At 36.5% G+C, this 22153-nt stretch overlaps 1 protein-coding gene across 3 annotated transcripts in view; it reads left to right on the top strand.

Annotated features, from left to right (window-relative positions):
• LOC124171833 (laminin subunit beta-1) overlaps positions 1 to 21284 on the top strand; it is a 140288-nt gene extending 119004 nt beyond the window's left edge. For all 3 annotated transcript variants that reach the window (XM_046551187.1, XM_046551186.1, XM_046551185.1), the window contains 16 exons: positions 1099 to 1242; positions 1356 to 1587; positions 2432 to 2595; positions 4394 to 4618; positions 5216 to 5415; positions 6052 to 6148; positions 7636 to 7827; positions 9136 to 9316; positions 9833 to 10017; positions 10890 to 11125; positions 12997 to 13182; positions 14445 to 14633; positions 14797 to 14960; positions 15682 to 15823; positions 16930 to 17263; positions 20251 to 21284. In XM_046551187.1, the coding sequence (XP_046407143.1) occupies positions 1099 to 1242; positions 1356 to 1587; positions 2432 to 2595; positions 4394 to 4618; positions 5216 to 5415; positions 6052 to 6148; positions 7636 to 7827; positions 9136 to 9316; positions 9833 to 10017; positions 10890 to 11125; positions 12997 to 13182; positions 14445 to 14633; positions 14797 to 14960; positions 15682 to 15823; positions 16930 to 17263; positions 20251 to 20384 (3005 nt within the window). In that variant the 3' untranslated portion in view covers positions 20385 to 21284. The remainder of the gene's footprint in view (positions 1 to 1098; positions 1243 to 1355; positions 1588 to 2431; positions 2596 to 4393; positions 4619 to 5215; positions 5416 to 6051; positions 6149 to 7635; positions 7828 to 9135; positions 9317 to 9832; positions 10018 to 10889; positions 11126 to 12996; positions 13183 to 14444; positions 14634 to 14796; positions 14961 to 15681; positions 15824 to 16929; positions 17264 to 20250) is intronic.
• Positions 21285 to 22153: the final 869 nt, after the last annotated feature.

Here is a 22153-nt window from a genome sequence, read left to right as displayed (position 1 = left end):
TCTTTATTGTTGGTCAAATAATTATCTATATTTTATTCCTGGCCAATGTATTAGCAAATTTACTGTCTTCTTTGGGCTGTGACTTTTATTTATGAAGCAGAAATAACCAACTGCTATGCTTTTGCACATAGATTATATAATAAGAGCAATTGCTTCATTAATGAATTGTTTTTTAATGCATGTTCAATAGGGTGGTTTCCTTCATCAAAGAAAACGAAAGGCATTGATTGCGATTCGTTACCCACCATTAGTGTATTCATAATATGCAAATTATTTTGTTTTAGAAATACCGGGTTAGACGAATGGCAATGGTCCATTTTTATCCTCATTTGAAAAGGGCCAGATTGGCGCCCATGCGATGCCACTCCACGTGACGTCACAGGGACCTAGTTTCTATACGAGAAGATAGGAGTTATACGTAGTCTGAGGTTACCATTGCATGCATGAGGCGCAGAGCTCAGGGAAACATGTCTTAACAATCACTTATTAAAACTGGCTAAGGTCGGAAAGTTTTCCTCGTTTGATAAGTTATTAATAATCCTTATTTAAGCCAAGCGCTACCAGTCAGCAGGGTACTAGGCTAGCCGCTAGCAGCCTGCGTCGTATCAGCGCTAAGCCTCGCCTCAAGGTCACCTCGCAGGGCGGGAGGGGGAACCAGAAATACGTCACGCGGAGAGACTTCCCGACATTCATACTTAAGCGTCGCGTTTTCGCGCGCTTGAAAATTTTCACTTTTCATTTAATCGCGAAAAATAGATATCGTCATTTAAAAATCTAAAAGCGTGAAATACGTACTCCAGGAGTAATAATCTTTCGATTTATGCAATAAAAAAATAATAGGAAACCACCCTATTACTCTGGGTTTGATTTTTTCCCCAGTTTAGTAAATAAATTCTCAGGTGTGAAGAGGATCTAAAGTTGCTGAAATTAGTACATTTTATTATTGACGTACACTCAATAAACACTTAGGGAGAGATGTGTAACAGTGATCAAGAGTGATTTATCTAATTTTAATAGTGCTTCAGCTTGCACTAAAATATGTAATCATTTATTTGGAGTGGTAGTTCAAGTACTAATTGTGCTCTGTGTTTCTTTCAGAATGCTACTGTGATTCCACTGGGTCTGTGAGTAATTTGTGCAGTTCTCTGGGGGGGCAGTGTCAATGCAAGCCGAATGTTGTCGGGAGACGATGTGATCGTTGCGCCCCTGGAACCTTTGGATTTGGACCAGACGGTTGTCGAGGTACTTGAGAGTTTTTTCATTCTTAGCATTGTTTATTTACTGTTTATCCGAGTGCCTGTTGAATCTCATCCCAGTGAAACACATCCATTGTAGTCAGCTCTTTCCTTTTTCAGCCTGCGACTGCAACTCTATCGGAGCTCTTGATAACTTTTGTGATGCTCAGACGGGCCAGTGCAAATGCCGACCAAACACTTATGGACGCCAGTGTGACCAGTGTCAGCTTGGCTTCTGGAATTTCCCGAATTGTCAGCGCTGTGATTGCAATGGTCATGCTGATGTTTGTGACGCCAAAACAGGCACATGCATTGACTGCAGAAATTTCACTGAAGGTTACAATTGTGAGCGGTGAGTGATTACTTAGTTATGGTTCATCATTTCGCCCTTAGAATGTAGTTGATTCAATGGATTGTGGTGGTATATGGAAATTATTAAAGAATGCAAACACCCTATTTAATTGTATATGTTATTTTAGAATTTTTTCTGTAGTTTCAAAAATCTTGATCGTCTTTTTTAAAATGAAAGAAAACTTGCATTGTTGAAATATGCCAGTTAGTCGGTTGAGTGAGTCAGTATGAGTTTTGTAACTTTGTTAATACAATAAACTTTCAATTATACAAAGCAGGATATTACAAAATTTTCCCCGCCACATTTTTAGCAAAGGGAACAAAATCATTATTTTTCATCGTAGAAACATGGTTCAAGGATGTACTTGATGGCACAATTGGCAGGAGTACATTGGAGACCACAATTTTTTCAAGATTGAATTGATTGATTGGTTTTAAACTGGCAGTCAGAGCGGTTACTTTTCGGGAGAGAGGCCCTCTGCTCGGAGGGTCGAGGAGAGAGGCGAGTGAGAGTGAGCGAGTCAAGGAAAGGGTGGCGGATTAATGACCCTTTGGAGGGTTTTCCACACCCATCCTGAGACTACCTGCTTCAAGGCCCCAGAGAACGCATCTTAACCAAATTTAAATTTTCCTCTCATACTCAAGGTTGTATCCACCGTGTCAAGAAGTCAGATGAGTTGCAGCGGAGGGAATCCAGATTTAATGAATTGATTCTTATCTTGAAGGAAGGAAAATGAAGGAATTAGTTTATTATTGTGATAATGCGCGGTTATTATTTTCCTTATCCAGCACTTGAAGTGTTTCTTTGAGATCGTTGGGTCTCATGGTATTTGAAATTCCCTCAGGTGCATTGAAGGGCATTATGGCAACCCATTGATTGAGGAAGGGATCCCATGTCGTCCTTGCCCATGCCCAGACACTGCAGATTCTGGTCACTCATACGCCTCCCACTGTGCCCTTGACTCCTATACTCAAGACGTGGTGTGTGAATGCAGCACAGGCTATGCTGGTGAGTCCACCTTATTAGGGTAAAAGCATGTCTGTATCAACTGTCTTTGTTTTAAATTTTAAGTAGTAGTTGTTATATCATATGAAATGCGATGCTGGGTTTGTAAAGTACAAGATATGGTAACTCATAATATTTTTTAATGATGAGGGATTTTTACTCTTTTGACTCTGCCAATGTCAAGTAATGGTTAAAGCAACCACATTTATCCTTCTTAGACATTGAAGCAGAATGAACAAATTCAATTACTCAAAAATCAAATGCAGAAGCATTGTGATATAATATACTTTCATGTACAGTGGTTAGTACATTCCTCCTTAGCACGGTGATTTGTCCAGGTACCTACCATTCGAGCAAAATACAGGTAAAACTATTTGGTTAGTACGCTTTAAACGGTGGTGCTTTCCTCGGTTGTAAGCTCAATTATTTACCATGAAGCAAGCCGCAAGTTGTTTCCTAGTATCTTCTGAGTGTGTAAACTTCCAAATTCATTAGTTATTTTATTATTATCAGCCATTGACCTTCTCACATTCATCCCACATCTTTCCTTCTATGACCGTGATGCATTTCTCATTGCGAGGAGTACGTGCATCATTACTTGAAAAGTGTTGTGGGAGCAGACGATGCTTTGGATCTCCACGCAAAACTGACCGCAAAAATACTTTATTTCGGTACAAGAAGTAGAGAGTGGACTACATTGGACAAATTTTTAAGAAACTTTACACTGTCGGTTATAAATATCTGCTTATAATAATCTTTAAATGTCTCATTAATTGTCGTATCAATCATCGATATGGTTTCATTCCAAGAACAAATGTGTACAGAGTTCAGGTAGGCAATCCTACAAGAACTTCAGAACCTAATTGTAATGATGACAACTTTTCAAAGGATTGGCAACTTTTCAAAGGAATTACAAAGCAATTACCCCAATTTCTATTTACTTCCCTGGTCAGCACGTTTTCCTGGGTGGCACGTTCATTTTTTGTGGACCCTTCATGAATGTACTAAAGAAGTTCTACTGTAACAAAATTTGACTATAATGAATTATTTTTGCAGTCTCTTTAGTAAATAGGCATACAAAGAAGTATGCGTAGAAAATTTCTGATGTTGCATAATTTTGTGATTACAAATGAGGTCAAACTTGAAAACATTTTTTAAATTCCATCACCAAATACAGTGAAGCTCAGTTTAATGAGTGCTCACCATCCCTGTGAAATCGCTCGCCATATTGAGTGCTCATTGCATCCAAGGGATGAAGCCCCTCAGCTCCCTTACATCCCTTTACTTACCATTTTAATTTACTTGGTGAATAGGAGTGAATACTTTTTCCTGTGCCATGACCTACTTGGCATCCTTCTAAAATGAAAGCAGATGGCTAAACCAAAGCCGTGGAAGTAGTAATCATATCCACTGCTGGACCATGATGTCATAAATATTATTTTGAGTTTAATGAAATTTTAAGCTTGTTTTGTCTTATGTGAACCAAATTTCTCTCAGCCACCGTAACTCCTAGAAACACAAGCATTACTTGACCTTTGTCTTGGTATTTTTAACATTGATTGAACTAAAAGTAGTGTAGGGATTTGTGGCATATATTTTGCTTAATGCATTTTAAGTTGCCATAGATTTTGTTTTAAAAACTATAGATTTCCATTACAAGATACATAGATTCCGTTTAAGATTAAGGCACCAATAAATTCTATGATTCTGCGAGAACTCTTCCCCTGACATGTATTAAGTCACCACTCCATTTAATAATTATTGGTTACATTTGGGCTACTATTGAAACATACTTCCACAGGGTCCAGATGCGATGTTTGTGCTGACAACTATTTCGGCAATCCCGAAATCCATGGAGGCTCATGCAGACCTTGCAATTGTAGTAATAACATTGACATCTCTCATCCTGGAAATTGTGACACTAGTACTGGTGAATGTTTGAATTGTTTATTCAACACTGAGGGTTTCAACTGTGAAGTCTGCAAAGCAAATTACTACGGGGATGCTGTCAATCAGCAATGTATTGGTAAGTGTGAAATATATGTTTTGTCAAATAGTCTGCAATGAATGTATGTTTTGTGCGCTCTATCTAACTTATTTGCACTCAATAAATGCATGTTTTGTCCACTCTATCTAACTTATTTGCACTCTTGTTTTTTTAATGGCTGTAGAATTTGTTAATTTGATGCCATTAATTTTTATTTTCATTCCTTCTCATTTTGGAGTAAATCCCTAATATGCCCTGTGTTGGTTTTGAAGGGTAAAAAATAATTTATAAGGAGCACATGGCTAGTATTTAAATACTGTGGAGTATAAATGTCACTATCCTTCAACTACAAGATAGAAAATAGCTTAAATGTCTTTTGGTCCTAGTATTTACATTAATCACTAGTGGGAGACTGTTTAAGTTCATCGGGGATTCAATACAAAATATGTTTATGGTATGAAATTATTGCTATTTACTGTTTGTGACTCAATCTCATTCACTTGTGACTTTTGTTTGTGTAGCTTTAATATTAGCAACCTCTGGTCCTCTGCAATTGTTATGGCATTAAGGGGTGTTAATAATAATTAATTTATCGTGCCCAGGTTTATCATGGTGCTCTTTATTCATCTTTTTCAGAGTGTGTTTGTGATATTCTTGGAACTGATGCTAAAGGTGGTCCATGCAATGCCAAAACAGGACAATGCCCTTGTCTACCAAATGTTGTTGGGCTGTCGTGTGACAAATGTAAGGAGAATCACTGGAAGATTGCCAGCGGGGCAGGTTGTGAAGCGTGTGATTGTGATCCCGTGGGCTCTTATGATGAGCAGTGCAATCAGGTATGCATTTCCTTGGACTCACTCACCCGCCCTCTTGTCTGAATGTGGTACCTACCTCAAGTATAGTCCTCAAATTTTCAATGGGCCTTCGAAAAAGTGTAACATTAAAATATTGCTTTTTTTGTCAGAGAATCAGAACAAAAGGCTGGGGAATAGATTCAGGGCCATGTGGTACATCCTCCACTATGGCTGCTTTCTTTCCTACCCTTGTGTTGCTCCGTGCCTGCTTGGATATTTATTAATTTTGTTCATAATAATGAGTTTGAGCCCATGTTTTTTCACACTGTATCATAAATCAGGGTCAGTGGTCGGTTCTAACATGGAGCGATGTATCCAAAAATATTAGTCTCTCTGTCATTAAGTAAATTCAAGTAAAAGCACTGTTAACAACTAAAGGACTAATTGGTCTCTCTTTAAATATTCTAATTGCCATAGGAGTATTGCACTTATTGCTTTTCCTATTTGTTTGTTATCTATTTCCATTTATCTAATTTATATAAATACCACTACTTTTTTAAAGTTACATTCTCTGTAATAGTGATATTGTTGAATGAGCTCTATGTGTACGTTTATTTTAGATTTTCACGATGAATATAAAATTTCAAGTCGATTAATGTTTTATTGTCGTAATTACAGTATGATGGCCAGTGTGAATGCAAGCCTGGATTTGGGGGTAGGCAGTGCAATGAATGTCAAGCCAACCATTGGGGAAATCCAACTGTTGAGTGCCACGGTGAGTGTCTCAGCAATTTGAGAGTGATAGGGGTCAGCAGGGGTAGGTGGGGGGGGTGAGGATGTGGAAGAGGGGGGACATGAATAAGCCTCATGGCTCTCAGAATTCCTCACCTTGCTGATTGGCTTTGCAGACAACAGTTGTAGTCGTAGCCATTCCAGCTTGCAGAAGATATATTGAGTAGAGTGGGGATCTAAAACATGGATCCATCAGGGATGGCAAAGGATATCAATAATATTTACACTGTGCTCAAAAATTCACATTGTAGGTAAAGTAATTTTCAGCCTTTCTTTGGTTATGCGGTTTGTAAATGTCTTGAATACTTTTAGTGCGAAAAAGTATCTGATTAATTTGCTAGGGTTGTATTCTTCGTAAGACTTACAATTTATATTTGGCTTGTATATTCATTGCAGTCAATGTTTCTTACAAATTTTTGGAAGGGCTGATATTTTTAAAACAAAATACTCAAGGACTTGAAACTACTCATATTGTTTATTATTTATAATTTTTAATGTCAGAGGTGAGGTTTGGGATACAAAACTGGGGCAGTTGCGATGCCAATTACTGTACTATGAATAACATTATTCTAACAGCCATGATAGAAACCATCATACAAACAGGATAGTTTAGTTCAGCATTGGTCTGATCTGATAGCAAATTTTGGTGCTGGATCGGAGGCATGTTGTTCTTTACACCAAAAGCTGTCAATGACAGTATGCTACCTTGGGTTTTTTGGATAGCTGACAACCTTTGCTGGCTGGGAAGTCTCTTGCCTCTACAACTTAGAAGTCCTTGCAGGGAAGCTGGTAGTGCTGTTGTCTGCCAAATCTACCAGCATGTTGGAAAAATCCTCATGCTGCCAGCATTAATGAATCACCACCATATATAAACCTAGGTATTGACTTTAATGTTGACCTCTCACACCATGGAAGTGTGTTTAAATGGCAGTGTTAGTTTTTCCGAGACTGCCGGATCCTTGCTCGAGTTTTTTTAGGGCACTTTGTCCATCGGATGGGACGTTAAACCATGATCCCCTTGCCACCTTTCATTGTGGGCAAGTTAATGCTGAAGCCGGGTTTCTATATTTCCTTCTGTCATTACCCTTCTCTTAAGCTGTCAGCCCCCTCCTCCAAATGTCTTCCTATTTTCATATAAACCTTGGTATTAACAGTTGTTGTGTACTGGTGTAGGAAAAATTGTTTTCTTGCTCATCTAGCTGAAGGTTCTGTTGGACATTGAAGATGCTGACATGAGTGAGAATATAGATTCAGATAATTTATGTGCATTGCTTTAGGTACCATGAATCTAATGCTGATAGTTACTATAAAAGCAGGGAGATTATGAGAGCCATCTAGAATGTAGTTCAATTGTATATTCTGTAAGAATAGATGCTCAGGAAATGAACTTTATTTGGGAATATAAATTGAATTGCTTCATAAAGTTCCAGAATATTTTTTCTAATGTGTTTTAATGTCTTCTATTGTCAGCTTGTGAGTGCAATGAAGAGGGCTCAGCAACACTTCAGTGTGATCGCACAAATGGAAGCTGTATTTGCGAAGTTGGTATCGGTGGATACAATTGTGACCAGTGTGCCAGGGGTTACATTGGCAGTGCTCCAGCGTGTGAGTCCTGTGGAGAGTGCTTCGACAACTGGGACAGAATTTTGAATGGCCTCAGAGGTAAAGTGTGATTGAAATTCTTGTGCGTCATGTTTATACAGTGTGTTTCAAAAAGAATGTACGCATGTCAATTGCATTTAATTATTAAACTTTTAAGACGTACAGATATGAAAATTCACACACATATTTACAAAGCTCTCAAGTTCAGATTACAGATGTTCAATTCGTCCTCCATTAGCAATATGAACAATATCACATCGATACTCAAATTCCTCCCTTACTCTAACAGGTATGTCCTTCATCACTGTTGTTATGGCAGTACAGATCGAGTTTTTCACCTCTTCAAGGTGTTGTGGGAGTGGTGGTACATAAACGTTGTCTATAACGAAACCCCACAGGAAGATGTCACAGGGTGTTGTTGTTGGCATTTCTATCTCCCGACTGGCACGATGAGTTGATTTTGAAGGACTACGTTGGAAAGCAGTTTGAATTTGTGCAACATTTTCTTAAGAAACACGAGAGTGGCCAGGACTCCTTCCTTTTTGTACACATCTTGTATCCACAAACTGTTGATACTATCTGCGGATGTTCCACCCATTTAGAGTACCAATTGGGTACCTCAGCCTGAAATGTCTTTTCACTGTAATCACGGAATTGCACTTCAGACACTCGAGGACACAAAATGATTTCTGCTGCAGAGTAGCTATTTCAAACATATGATGATTACAAATCGAAACAGAAGGCAACTAACATTTGGTGTCTGTTAATGTAAACTAGACTATGAATTCTTTTCTCCATTAGCCGCTCTGAGGTGCCATAATTGATAGTTTGGACAAAAAAATACTTTGTAATCCATGTACATATTCTTTTTTAAACACCCTGTACTATAATGTATATTGTGCAAATGCACTTATTGCATTACTCAAAAGCCATTTTGATATTATAAAATCTGTACGATGATAATTGAGCAAAACTCTTAATTTGAATGAAATGAAGTAGGAGTGCCTCTGGTGCAAGTTGTGCCTCATTATGGCACACCATTTTAAGATAGTAGAAAATAAATATGTTCATAATCCTCACTCTAATTGTAAGTATTGTTGAATGCCCAGAGGTTTTGAAATAAAATAGGCAATTTACATTGATGAACAATTACTGTAAAAATTAACAAATGGCATTGATAACAACAACAAATTGCTTCATATGTCTTTTTAATGATTTTTAATAAAATGTTTTGTTTTTGTCATTTTTTTGCTTTTAACAAGAGGCACAAAAATTTCTCTTTCTAGACTAAAATGCTGCCGGGTTGCTTTGTAAAATGGTTTGTATAGAGCTACTCATCTTGTATTAAAGTCGAGTCTTAAATTTTAGATGAAACAAATGCGGTGATTGAAGCGGCATCCAAGATAAAGCAAACGGGGGCCACGGGAGCGTACACGCGCGAGTTTGAGAAGATGGAGAAGCGGCTGGAGGAGGTGAGGCAGCTGCTCAAGAACACTACGGTCAGCACTCTGGACCTTGAAAGTATGCAGAAGTTGATTGATGGACTCAGGTGAGCTGCTGACCATTTTCAAATGTAGATGCAAGTACAGTATAATGCTGGTGTAACATCCACCTGATACATATAACGTTTCCCTGCCTATGAGGTTAGTCACCAGTTCAAATTATAAATTTCTATGTATTCTTTGTTACAATTCTCATGGATATCATTCCTGCATCTGAAGTTTTTCTGCATAAAATTTTGGATTTCCTCAATTCCAAGGCCTGTGTATGACATTTTCAGGGAAATTATCAAAAATTTGGGCAGAGTCAGATGTTTTCCGGCCATATCTCGAGTTTTAGGGTAACCACTATGCAGGAGACAGCCAGATTACATTATATTATGGGATGCACAACTCTTTGGTTTGCTATCCTGTTATCATGAGATAATGGCATGAAGTACTTAAAATCAAATGTCCAGGCATAATCCTATTTTGCTTTTGATGGTGCTCATAGGCAAAAAGCAAGGGTGATCTATCTGGGCTAAACTGTGTGAAAAACTGATACAAAAGCATGTATATTTTCTCAGGGAAAATATTACGCAGTCAACTGGAAAACTTGATGAAGTTGAGAAATTCTTGGAAAATACTACCCAGAGAATTTACCTGGCCAAATTAGCCCTAAATGAGTTCCAGAATACATCAAATCAGCTGGAAAACCTAGCCAAAAACTTGAAGGACAATGCTACAAGACTTCAAGAAGGGAACGTTGAAGGTAATAATTATGCTATTAGTGTTATCTAACAAATAATTTCATTAATTTTGAAAACAGTAGAGGATCGATAATCCTGAATGCGTGGAACTAGACGCCTTCTCGATTAATGATATTTCAGGTGAATTGATGAGTACCCTAGATGCAGGCAACACTGCAACGCAGATTTTTTTCCCGAACGTGCATTGACATCAGTGGAAATGATGCATCGTTGAGTAAAGGGCAAAGCATTGAGGAAAAACACAATGAAATTCATAAAATTTATGATTAAAAATGTGATCATAAAGATTCAAACATTTGAAAAAGTTTTTTGTTCCTAAATCCCAAAGGTAGTTAAAACCTGAAGATCACCTGTAAATGGAACAATGGAAAGGTAAAAAATGTTTACATTGCAACAGGAACATCAATTTTTTGCCTCACTATATTTTTCAACAAGTAGAAATTGCAAATTCCTTGTAGTTTTCATCGCTACTACCACAAATTTATCAATAATGTTTGTTATCTGAAAGTTTGTGAATAGACTGTTCGTAAGAAGAGGACATTATGATTATAATTGATTGTAAATGATCATATAAGCAGAAATGAGTGGGTCACCATGACTCCACAGGAATATACCATGCATGTCGTGTAACTTTAGCTGAAAAATTCTGCGTAAATTTTTAGTATTGAAAGTGTAAAATTTGGAATGGCCGAAAGTCTAGGCATATATTAGCAACACCTGATGATGGGTGAAAGAAAAATGGCAGAAAATATTATTTTTTCTTTAGCTCTGATTCTTAAAATAAGGGTGCATCTCTTGCACCAGTTTATATGGTATTTGTGGTGAGCCAACCAGGCTTGATTTTTCTATTCATGATAATATCTTTTATTTGCAGGAGCCCTAAATTTGACTCAAGAGGCTTTTAAAAAAGCTGAGGAAGCTAAAGACAAAATTGGAAAGGCAGAATTAGTGATTACAGATGCAGAGCGGCAGTGTCGACGCACAGAAGCACTATTGTCGCGGAACCAGGACCAATTCCAAGACAATCTGAATGAGAATGAGCAATTATTGGCATCTCTTGGTGATAAGTTGGCAGAATTGGAAAATGTGATTCCAGATTTAAATGAACATGTGAGTATCCTCAGCATTTTTATCGCAGAATTCTGCAATAATTATCTTTGACACTCTTGCCTCGGTATCACTCCGTATTTCTTATAAATGTGTTTTTATTATTGTGTGAAATTTCACAATCATCATAAAAAATTTTGCATTTTGTGGGATCGATTTAATCCAGATTTTTTAAGCTTTCCAAATGTTTGAAATGGAACAGATATTTCCTAAAAATTCTTCTTTAGAAAATTTGTTTAATTATTTTGACTTTCCCATAAGAAATTACTTTAGAAATATATATATTGATTACATGCAATTTTCTATAGCGATTATATGTAGTTCTCGGTAGTGATTATATGTAGTTGTCAATGGAGATTACATATAATTTTTCGATAACGATTTAATATAGTACTCTGTCATCACTCTGCTTAGTTGTCCATAATCACTACATACACAGGGCTATTCTGTATCTTTGGGGTGCAATATTGCACCACCACTATTTCCCTTTTTCAAATAGCATCAATTTTGATTCTGTAAATTGCACCATGTTATATTATGTTGATTTTGAGGGCGTAATATATCACCCTGGTGAAATCTGTTGTCGGTATGAAAATTAGTGTAGGGCAAATGATACAATTCGAGTAATTCAGAAATTTATTTATAAATATATAATTATTAGATGTAATAATAATTAAAATATATTTTTTAAATTCTTTCACTGCTAAAAAGTGGTCAGCGCCAGCCAATTTTAGATTTCATGATATTACGTGCTGATCCAAGAGGTCCGAGAGCAAGTTGCAAATTGATGATCGATTACAGTTTGGCGCATTGCAAGGGGCAAAAATCACACTCATTCAGTATGTATGATCTAACTTATCAAGGATAAAGATATATTTAAAGCTGCGAATAAGAGTTGAGGGTACACAATGAAAAAGTTAGTCATATACAATAGACAATTTCTCTGTGGAATTTCTGCTTAAATACGAATACGTACACATGCCAAAATTAACTATGTTAAGGAAAAATTATAGCAAGGCTCGATCCCTAATACATATGTTGAATTTGGTGATTAATATTCAAAATAATTGATAACATAATAGTATTTAGGCGAGGAAGAAGAACACTTGAATATGTGCTGATAGCACAGTCTAAACGAAATTTTTGTCTCGACTTTGCTGATAGAGTGGCCACGAGGAATGAAGAGGTCACAATCAATAACTATGTATAACTGTGTATAACTATGAACAGATTAATAAATGCTCCCTGGCTGTAGCTATATGCTGGTTTATATTTTTTTAGGCAGTGTAGACAATGTTATATCACCTGCTAATTTGGTGTGTGGCTTTAAGCCACTACAACCTCTCCTCTGTAATGCCAGTTTTCATTGTTGGCAGAAGTGTCTCCCTAGTTCCTTAGTCGCTCGAAAAAATCTAATAAAATATTCTTTGCTGCCTTCAAAGGTATTTTAGCCTTTCCAGGCATAGCAATTACCCAGAAATCGCTGTAAACCTTGATACAACCAGCTACATGAAAATTTTAGTTGGATATCTTTTTTTCGCAGTTTCTGAAATATACAAAATGGATATGTAAGCTATTGTGCATATTGAATGCTTTACTGATATCATAGTTTCTTTTTTAAGTCTCTCATGTTTCTGTTAATTCCACAAAGAAAAATTCACTCAGGAGATCTGGGTTCCAGTCCCTGTAAAAACTAATGATTTTGTCTATAACAATTTTTTTGCTGTACTTACACTTACAGGTGACTACGTTAAAGTACACAATTGCTTGTCATTGGTTGCCTCCTTAAAGCATCTTAGATTACCCTTGAGTTTGGCCACTGATTTGCGTGCTTTTGTTGTGTGTTGTGCTCATGGTGACTTTCCTCTCGGCAGGTGTGTGACAAGCGAGGTGAGCCGTGTGATCCGCTGTGCGGCGGTGCTGGCTGTGGAAAATGTGGTGGCATTATCCCCTGTGAGAATGGCGCTGTGTCCAAGTCTGAGGCGGCCCTCAAGTATGCTGTGGACGCTGGAGACATCATTGCAACCAAGGAAGAAAAAACCGAGGAAGTGTTGAGAGGGGTAATTTACCTCTGGACAGTAGCATTTTGTGCTGGCTAGTTAGTAGTGGCAGGCCATGTTATAAATACACCAAATTCAAAGAAAGTTCTTAAATTTTGGTAAACAATTAAGCATTTTTTGTACAACTTCAGCGGGAAATATTTAATTTCACTATTTAAGAGTCTTAAAAGCAAGCTCTCACTCCATTTTTATGTACATGCGACTGTCGTCCGCGAAAAAAAAATTGTAGTGGGGAATATGGTAGCTTGCTCCTCTGTGATTGCCAGGCCAGGAGCTCATGAACTAGCAGTCTGTTAGTGTTGCCAATGGGATATTGCTCCCTTGGCTCCTGCTAAGGAAGGCTTAAGCAGTTTGTTGTTTTCCATCCCTTTGTGGAAATCTGGGCATTGGAAACATTTCAGAAAGTTTTAATTTGTGCCTCTGATGAGAGCACCTCTTATATTTTTGTATATTTATCATAAAATCGTGGTTGTAAACAGTTTAAAATCAAAATCACTACCAGATTGATAAAGACAGATTCCATGCTAATTAAGAGTCACACGTGTCAAATAATCTCTCCACCATGAAATATTTCCTTGATGCATCTAGTCTGAAGAGAGTGATTAATTTCTGAGTATTTGATCACCTGCTGAAGCATTTACTCCTCTTTATTTGTACTAAATACTTGAAAATTGAGCATTTGCTTATGCTCTGCAATTTAAGTGAGCATTTGCTTGTGCTCCATGGGCAGAGCTGAGATAATACTTATGCTCGTGATTTTTATTCATACAAAATGAAGCAACTCCTCCAAATTCTACGAGTGTAAGCATTTGCTCACTTCTATTCATCCAGTGTGTGTGCCCCATGAGCCTCTAGCATGGCAATCGCGGTGGGGGGGAGGGACTGATTCCCAAATTAAAATATTAGGTAAAGAAAATGGTTTCCTTGGTTGGATTTTGACTTTAAAAACCTTTGATGCCATATTTAACCCCTATAAATTATGCTTTGTCATCAAGTGAGGCAACTTGAATTTGGATGTTGGGTGGCCTCTAAATATTACTCAATCAGGCTGATTTTTTAAGGATATTCATTATTAACCACCTAGCATATTTCACAAGGTTGAAATCAAGATTCCAAAAAAATAGCCACAGAATCATGTGTCTTAAAAACATTAACAATGTATTTACTTGAAGGTTTCGATTTCATGTTATTTTTACCACTTTTTTATGGCATCTCAAAATGATTTTCTCACATTTGGTTTGTGTGGATTCCTATCTGTTAAGATTGCACAAGCCAAGTTGGAGACCATGCGTGCTCACGCTGAAGCCAAAGAGAGCTACGAGGATATATCAGAAGTTCAAATGTCATCAGAGGCTGCCATGCAAAATGCATCAGTTATTCTTATGCAGCTGGAAGAATTTATGGGCAAAGAAGGAGCGAGGCCAGCCGAAATTCGGGAGTCGGCTGAATCGGTAAGTTTTTGTTGCTACATTTTCATTGATGAGACCATTCTTAATTCATTATCTTTGAAGTTTATAATAAGGTATTTCTGCTTTTTCTTCTTATTTTCTGAGATAGCATAGTCAAGTTTTCAAATCAAAATGGATTATTGAATGCGTTCATGTTTTTATATAGGTCATAGAGAAAGGAATTTATTTGGAACCAGCCCAAATTATGGAGTTGGCTCAAGAAATCAATAGCACGATTGCATCTTTAACAGACATTGACACTATACTGGAAGAGACGGCCGATGACTTGGCCCGGGCAAACAAGCTGAAAAAGGATGCAGATGATGCCAAGTAAGTACCCCAGTATCTTGTTTTCTTGTTAAAGACATGAAAAATTTTATTTGTGTGATCAAATAGTAATTACATATGCCTCTGATGGACCCTCATTTTATTCCTTTTTCTTTTGCCTGTTTCCGAACTGATTTTTTTGCATTGTGCAATTGGACCATGAAAAGCTGGGAAAACCGTGAATTTTATAATCTAGTTTGAGTGAAAACCCTGAGTGATGTCTATTTATGGACTAAATGTACGGCTAGGAAAATGACATCAAGCACCCAGCAAAGTACCGTCAATTTTAGCATAAAAGTTGTCAACAACAGAGCAGATATAGGTTTTAGATAAGCCGCCTGTAGATTCAAATACTAGCTAACCTAATAACCCCCCTTTAAATGACAGTGCTGCCATCTGCAACACTGCGTCAGCTGACTTTAACCTAACCACTTGAATTCTGGTGAGAACCCTGTCTATTCTGTATAATTTACTATTAATTAAAAAGAATAATTTATTTTTAAAGTACCCTCCATTTCACATCAACACCAGGATGACTCGACCTCAGCACAATGCAGCAGACTCCGGGTGCGGTTTATCCATGTTGCAGATTATCCATGCATGAGTTCACTCTCCTTCAATGTTCATATTATCATTAGTTACAACTAAATTAATGTTTCAAAGACAGAGTAACAAAGGGTATAAGTATTAATGAAAATGACAACTCGGATTGTGTTCACTGCAGGGATTCTGCTGAAAGGATCCTGGACACAGCGCAGAAAGTGGTGGAGGCGTTGGACGAAGCGAAAGAAGCGCAGGACAAAGCGGAGCGTGCCATCCAGAAAGCAAATGATGACATTGATGCTGCCAACAGGGATTTGACACAGGTTACAATTGCTTCTTATTCTGCCTAGGGATCCAGCCTTTGTTGAAGTGAGATACAGATGACTGAAACTGAATTTTGAATAATTAAAAAAACAACAGTTTGAAATGATTTTTTTGGGGTTGGTGCTTTGGTCTTGCTTCCACCTGTTCCTGCTCTTTGCATTAGAACTGGTATTGGAGGCAAAGCTTAAAAGAATCGACGCAAAAATAATTTGCACTAAACCCAAGGCTGAAGACTTTTCTCAGGGTTAGCATGTATGTATGATACATTTTAAATTGTTTTTTTAAAGCGTCCAATCACTTGTGAGATAAATTATTTGTTATTTTGGGCAGGTTTCCTAATCCCATATTGAAAATCATTAACGGCTCCAGAAAATTATGCAATGAAAATGAAATACTTGATAAAGACCATATTGTCAGGAACAAAAGTAGAATCAGAAACAATGAAAAAGATGATCCGACCCATCCTTAAATTTGTATAGCATCAATAATTATGTACTGTAAATTTTTCAATTGATCTTAATCTCTGTTGCTGTATGGGTGAAGAGTACAAGTGAGCAATGATGGTCAACTTGTCTAAGTATATGGATATTTTAAGTACATGCCTTGTCATGCTTAAAAAATGGGCTATTTAAAATTTTGCCAGCACAAATAATGGTGAGGTACCAAACTGAAATGGTAGAAAAATCATTAGAAATTTAAGGAAATTATGTAAATTTAACTGCTGTTAAATCAAGGCTTTAGTTAGGTGTTTATGCTGTACCAATTTATGAGATATCTATATCCAATTGCTGTTTTGTTTTTCTGGAAGTGAATGAATATCATGGAGGACATATTCTATGGGAACAAAACACTCAAGATATGGTATTATGAGGGTATGTTATTATGTTATGTATAATAACAGCCTTAGAGCATTAAATTCATACAGTTCATAGATTTTGTATATAATGTGAGCACATATCTTGGTTTGAGCTTTTCAAAATTTGGAGTGAGTACCATGTTTTTGCTGTGTTGGAATATGTGTAGTTAATTATATTTTTGGTGTAATTATGTATCATTTGGCACAATTTAAATTTATTCACCCTTATTTTTGTTTATATCTTTGCAGATCACCAGTGAAACTACCACAGCTTATCAAAAGGCGAACGAAACAGTTCAGGAAGTGGACATTCTTCAGGACAGGCTGAGAAAACTCCAAACTCAAGCTTTGAAAAATGAGCGAGACGCTAAAGAAGTTGATGATGAAGGGAAAGCTGCGGCCTCTGCAGCCAAGAGAGCCCATGAGAGAGCCAATATCCTGCACGACAATTACACCAGAGCCAATGACCAATTAAGCCTTCGTAAAAGCCAATCTGATCAAGCTCAGAAGAGGGCAATGGCTCTGCTGCAAAAGGCCAGTCAGCTGTCTGTCAGCACAATGGGAAAATTGAAGGAATTAAGGGGTAATTATTAATTGCTGATAAATTTATTTCTTCCATAGGTCAAACTTGTAAAGCTGTTGTCCTTCTTTCATATGATTCATCTCTGTACAGTAAACTCTCAATTTTATTAGGCAGAATAATATGAAGTTTCGATAATACTAAGTGGAACTGTTGGTCCCAATGAAAAGCCTGCATGGAGCATGTAAAAATACAAATTTTGGATTATACAAAATTCTTTGAAATTACAAACCGCAACATCAGTCCCAGGAAGAAATAGTATTCATTTTTACGACGAAGGATAGAAACTTGTCTACAAAACTGTTGATAACAACATATTTTGGAAGGCACTTAATTTTGTGTATTTTTACATACTGCATCTCGCGTTGGATGGAATGATTAGAATATGGAAATTACAGAATGTCTGGCAGAGGACCGGGAACAAACGTGACAGAATGGCATTGCACTAATTAAATTCTCATACATTTTGTAGTGCCCCAACTACATTGACACCTATTGTGACGTGGTCACGTGGAAACAATTTTCAGGCATTTCAGAGAGTGATGTTGGGAAGCACAGATTTTCATTGTGCTTCTGGGGAAAGGGAGGCACATTTACCTATGGTGGTCGACAAGGGATGAGTAGGAATACAAAATGAAAAATAGAAGCAAACAGAAGTGAATAAGACTGTGGCTCTTCTCCTGCACATGCTTCTCAGTTGTCTACATCTTGTTAACCCTTAGCCAGTGATGTGCAATCTGAGAGACTACTGTATTTTGAAAATTATGAATATTTAAAAAAATACCATTTCAAAATGTTAATTCTCGTTAGCTTCATATTTTTGTATCAGAAGGATATCGCACTCGTAAAATTTAACTTTATTATTATTTATTTCTGTCAAATTGCGATTGAATTCGATGAGCTGTTCAAGAGACCTCACGTCACTAGATTCGAAAAATCAATAAAAGTGATGCTGGCAGATATTATTCAAAAAGTTGTTATAAACAACTCGTAGTGACTTTTTAAGTATAAGAATAGTTAATAATTTGTTAGGAGGCATATTTAGTTACACAACCAGGATTATAAAGTACTTTATTTTTAAAAAAATACATTATGCAAAAATAAATGACTATTCACGTCGTTGCTGAAGGAGAGAGCAAAACAAATGAAATCCTGTTTTTATCAGAAATATCAGGCATTTTGTTCTTTCAATGGACTGACTGGAAACACAGATACAAGAGCTGTTGTGAAAAAATGTAATTTCAATTGCCTGTAGTTGGCATTAAGAAAAGGAATAAGTGATAAAAATATAATTTTTTCTTATTAATTAGCCTTCTCACTTTAACATTTAAGGCCTTATTTTTAAATATGGCGGAATATTGACTATGAAAAACGATAATAACAACTCAACTGTTATCGACATCAGTTTTTTGGTTCTGTTTCAAATAATAATTTTTGCTAAAAATTGGTTCGTATTGGTAATGCATAAAATTAAAAATAAGTTGTAGAAGAGTTAATAAGTTAAAGAAACATTAAACTAAGGCATAAAAATGGAGTTGCAACATTTTATGTATATATTTATTTGATTAGTCTACCAGACCGCATGCAGGAGTTGAAAAAAATCCCAGAAAATGATTGCAAAGTTAATGCTTGAGCCCTGAGTGACGGTGAAATTACTTTGTGTTTAGCAATGCTGCAGGAATTTGAATGATTCTTGCTTTACCTCTTTGCGTAAGCTCTACTCTAGCCATCCCAGTGCATGCTGCAGTTGGCAGCTGATGGCTGTTCGCTCTGAAGGTGCAGATTTTGCAGTATGGCTCCAAGCTAATTAATGAGGTGGTGGGTGGTAGGCTTCCCAGCAATTTTCTTATCAATATTACTGTGCGGGGTATTCTTAGTGACTTTTTGTAGTGAATTAATGATAAATACTAGGGATGGTCGGATCCAAATATCCGTGGATATTGCCCTTCATCGGATAAATTGGTCCCTCCCTCAGCCCTAAGCCCATGCCTATGATGTTTTTTTCCTCTCCGAGACCGAACAGATCATAAATCTTTGAACCAGCTTTGAAGGAAAATATCAAGTTTCGTGAGAACAATGGAAACATTACTCGTCCCTCCCCTGTCTCACCAACTGACCTTTTTCAGTCTACCTGCTTCAAATTCATCCCAACGTTGTATTTATTGGAGGCTACTGGTATGTGTGTCACCTATTGGACACAAAGGTCTATAACGATAGCTTTCGCCAATTGGATGACATGAACGAGATTCAGAAAAGAATGAGACCAAATTAGATGCATTTCTAACTTTATATTTTCTTGAACTGCTCTTGTAACTTGATATTTTCCTTCAAAGCTAATGATTTATGGCCTGTTCGCTCTCAAAGAGAAAATAAACCATCAGAGGCATGGGCAGAGGGCTGATTGAAGGTCGAGGAAGGGGGTTTAGTGGTTTTGTGAAATCTGCGACATAGTTACTTTAGTAGTGGTTATTATCTTACAGCGCTGAGCCTCCCCCATGATTGTTCTATCTCTTCGGAAGTTTCACGCTATGTGCCTGTAATATTTTGCCCTAAAATTTTCCGCGGCTGAAATCCAGTTATGTGAAGAGCTACAAGAGCTTTTAAACGAAATGGTTCATGAGTAGGGCAATCATTGCCGTGTATGTGAAGAGAGAAGTGGAAAATGCCCTGAGACCTTAGGGTTGACAGACAGATATGTTAACCTGCTCCTACCGAGGCTCACTCATTTTAATAGAAATTATTTTATGCATGTTTTGTATTTATTTCATAACTAAACTACTTATACATGGTTACAATTATTTCATATCTAAAGTATTTGTTGTTTTTATGAAGGTTATGAGCGTTGCATCGCATTGGTTTTATTAACTTAACAATAGCAGAAGCACTATAATAATTAAATAATGTAATAGAATATGAAAATCAAGGTAGCACTATTCACTCACTGATTTTTAGGCTAACAGTCCTCTAAAAAAATTTCTCCTATTTTTCAGGCATGGAAAACAATGATCATGATAATGCAATGAAGTCCTTGGCTGCAGAAGTGCAGAGATTAAACTCAGAAATGGCTGCACATCTGAATGACATAACAGAAAAATCAGATTATTATAGATCCTGTGTTTCATAATACCACCTCTTACGATTCTTAAGTTTGGCTTCCATGGTTCTGATGGAGGAGTCTGGGAGAAGAATTAACTTTGCCATTTACTTCCTTGATGCCACATTGAATGAGTCCTCAAAAATGTGTGATAGTGATACAGCTGTGAGAACAACAATAATTCTCTGCAAAGGAATCAGTGCTGCTAAATGAGTGAGTTGTATACTGTTGTGCTTAAATTCAATCGTGGGCATGGAAGCCCATCCATGCACTGACTGAAATACTTGACACGTGCCATAATATGAACATTTATTACTACTGTTAGAAAAATCCACATGTACATACAATGCCGTACCTATTAATTATGTTTTCATGAATGAACAATTTTTTTAAACCTTTTCATGACATTGTTTCATTTTTATGTAAAATTCATTGCTTTGAGCATAAACATTTTTATAGATTTCAGGAAGTTTATTTGTAATCATTACATCATCCCTACCTGTTTCTTCCAATATTTATTTCTACCTGGATATGTTTAGATGATCTTTTATGTTAGTAGTAATTTAGATACAGCTCATGACTGCATGAAGATATTTTGATGTATATATGGAGGATCATCTGATTTTATGTTACAGTCTGTCGTATAGAAATGTATCAAAAATTTCTACCTGCTTTTAATGTTCGTTTCCTACATTTACAGCATAAATTGTCTTGTCTGGTTTTTGTCCTGTTCAAATTTGTGTGGTCTTTGAATAATTGGCTGTACTTATCAAAAGTATCTGTCAAGAAGAATTTTTTCAATATTTTAACCATAATTGCCTAATTTACAATGATGATTTTTTCATACTAATTTTAAGTGATTTAAAGCAACAAACAAAAGTTCATGTATATGGTAAATTTATTATGAAAATAAAATTTGCATAGTTTGTACCAATGTTTTTAAAGTAACAGCGACTGTTGTTCGAAAATATGGCAAAATGACGACTCCTATTCTTTTTTGTTATTTAGTAAAAAGTTTTCAACACACTAAAGTATTTTTGTTGATAGTTGTATTGAAATTTTAAGTTTCTGTCCCTAAACCTGTGAAATTTCACCTCTTTTTGTCTCAAGGAAATCATTGGAGAAGTTTCAGCCATTGCCCTGAAGTTGTAATACATACGTACAGTCAAATCCAGGATCAATGTCTTCCCTATTTGCATTCATTCACATATAACAGCAGTTGTTTGCAGATTGGAATAATTACCATTCCAAAAATTTTAAGATTAATGCGATTTTATATTTTGCATACTTCTTCATTCAGAACTTTTGGAATGCTCATGCTATTTTTTTGCATTTTGATGAGAATTTTGAAATTGATTTTGAAAACAAAAGATTGAATTCGATACTTTTGGGCCTCTCATAGTCTCACAACTGAGGCTTGCAATCACATGGGGTCCACATAAGGTTTAAGAAAATAATTGCAAAAATAATGTGAGTGGTTTAAGGGATAATTTTCACTTTAATAAAGTAGTTTAAATAATTTTCAGATTTAAAAAAGTTAATTAACATAAGTTTTTTATTTGACTGGCCAAATTGCATGTCACCCACATGTTCACACAAAGTAAGCTTCTTGCTGATTAGATGATCTTTGTGGTGGGAAAACACTTGTGGTTTCTATGCTTCCTTTTTTTTCAAGGCTGCTCTTGATAACAACCTTCCCACGTTCCTCCATCTTGCATGCTTGGACAATAGGGTGGTTTCCTATTATTTTTTTATTGCCTAAATCGAAAGATTATTACTCCTGGAGTACGTATTTCACG

This window comes from Ischnura elegans, chromosome X, assembly GCF_921293095.1.
Source record: "Ischnura elegans chromosome X, ioIscEleg1.1, whole genome shotgun sequence".
In the NCBI taxonomy this organism is placed as follows: domain Eukaryota; kingdom Metazoa; phylum Arthropoda; class Insecta; order Odonata; family Coenagrionidae; genus Ischnura; species Ischnura elegans.
This window is presented reverse-complemented; position numbering and strand designations above follow the sequence as displayed.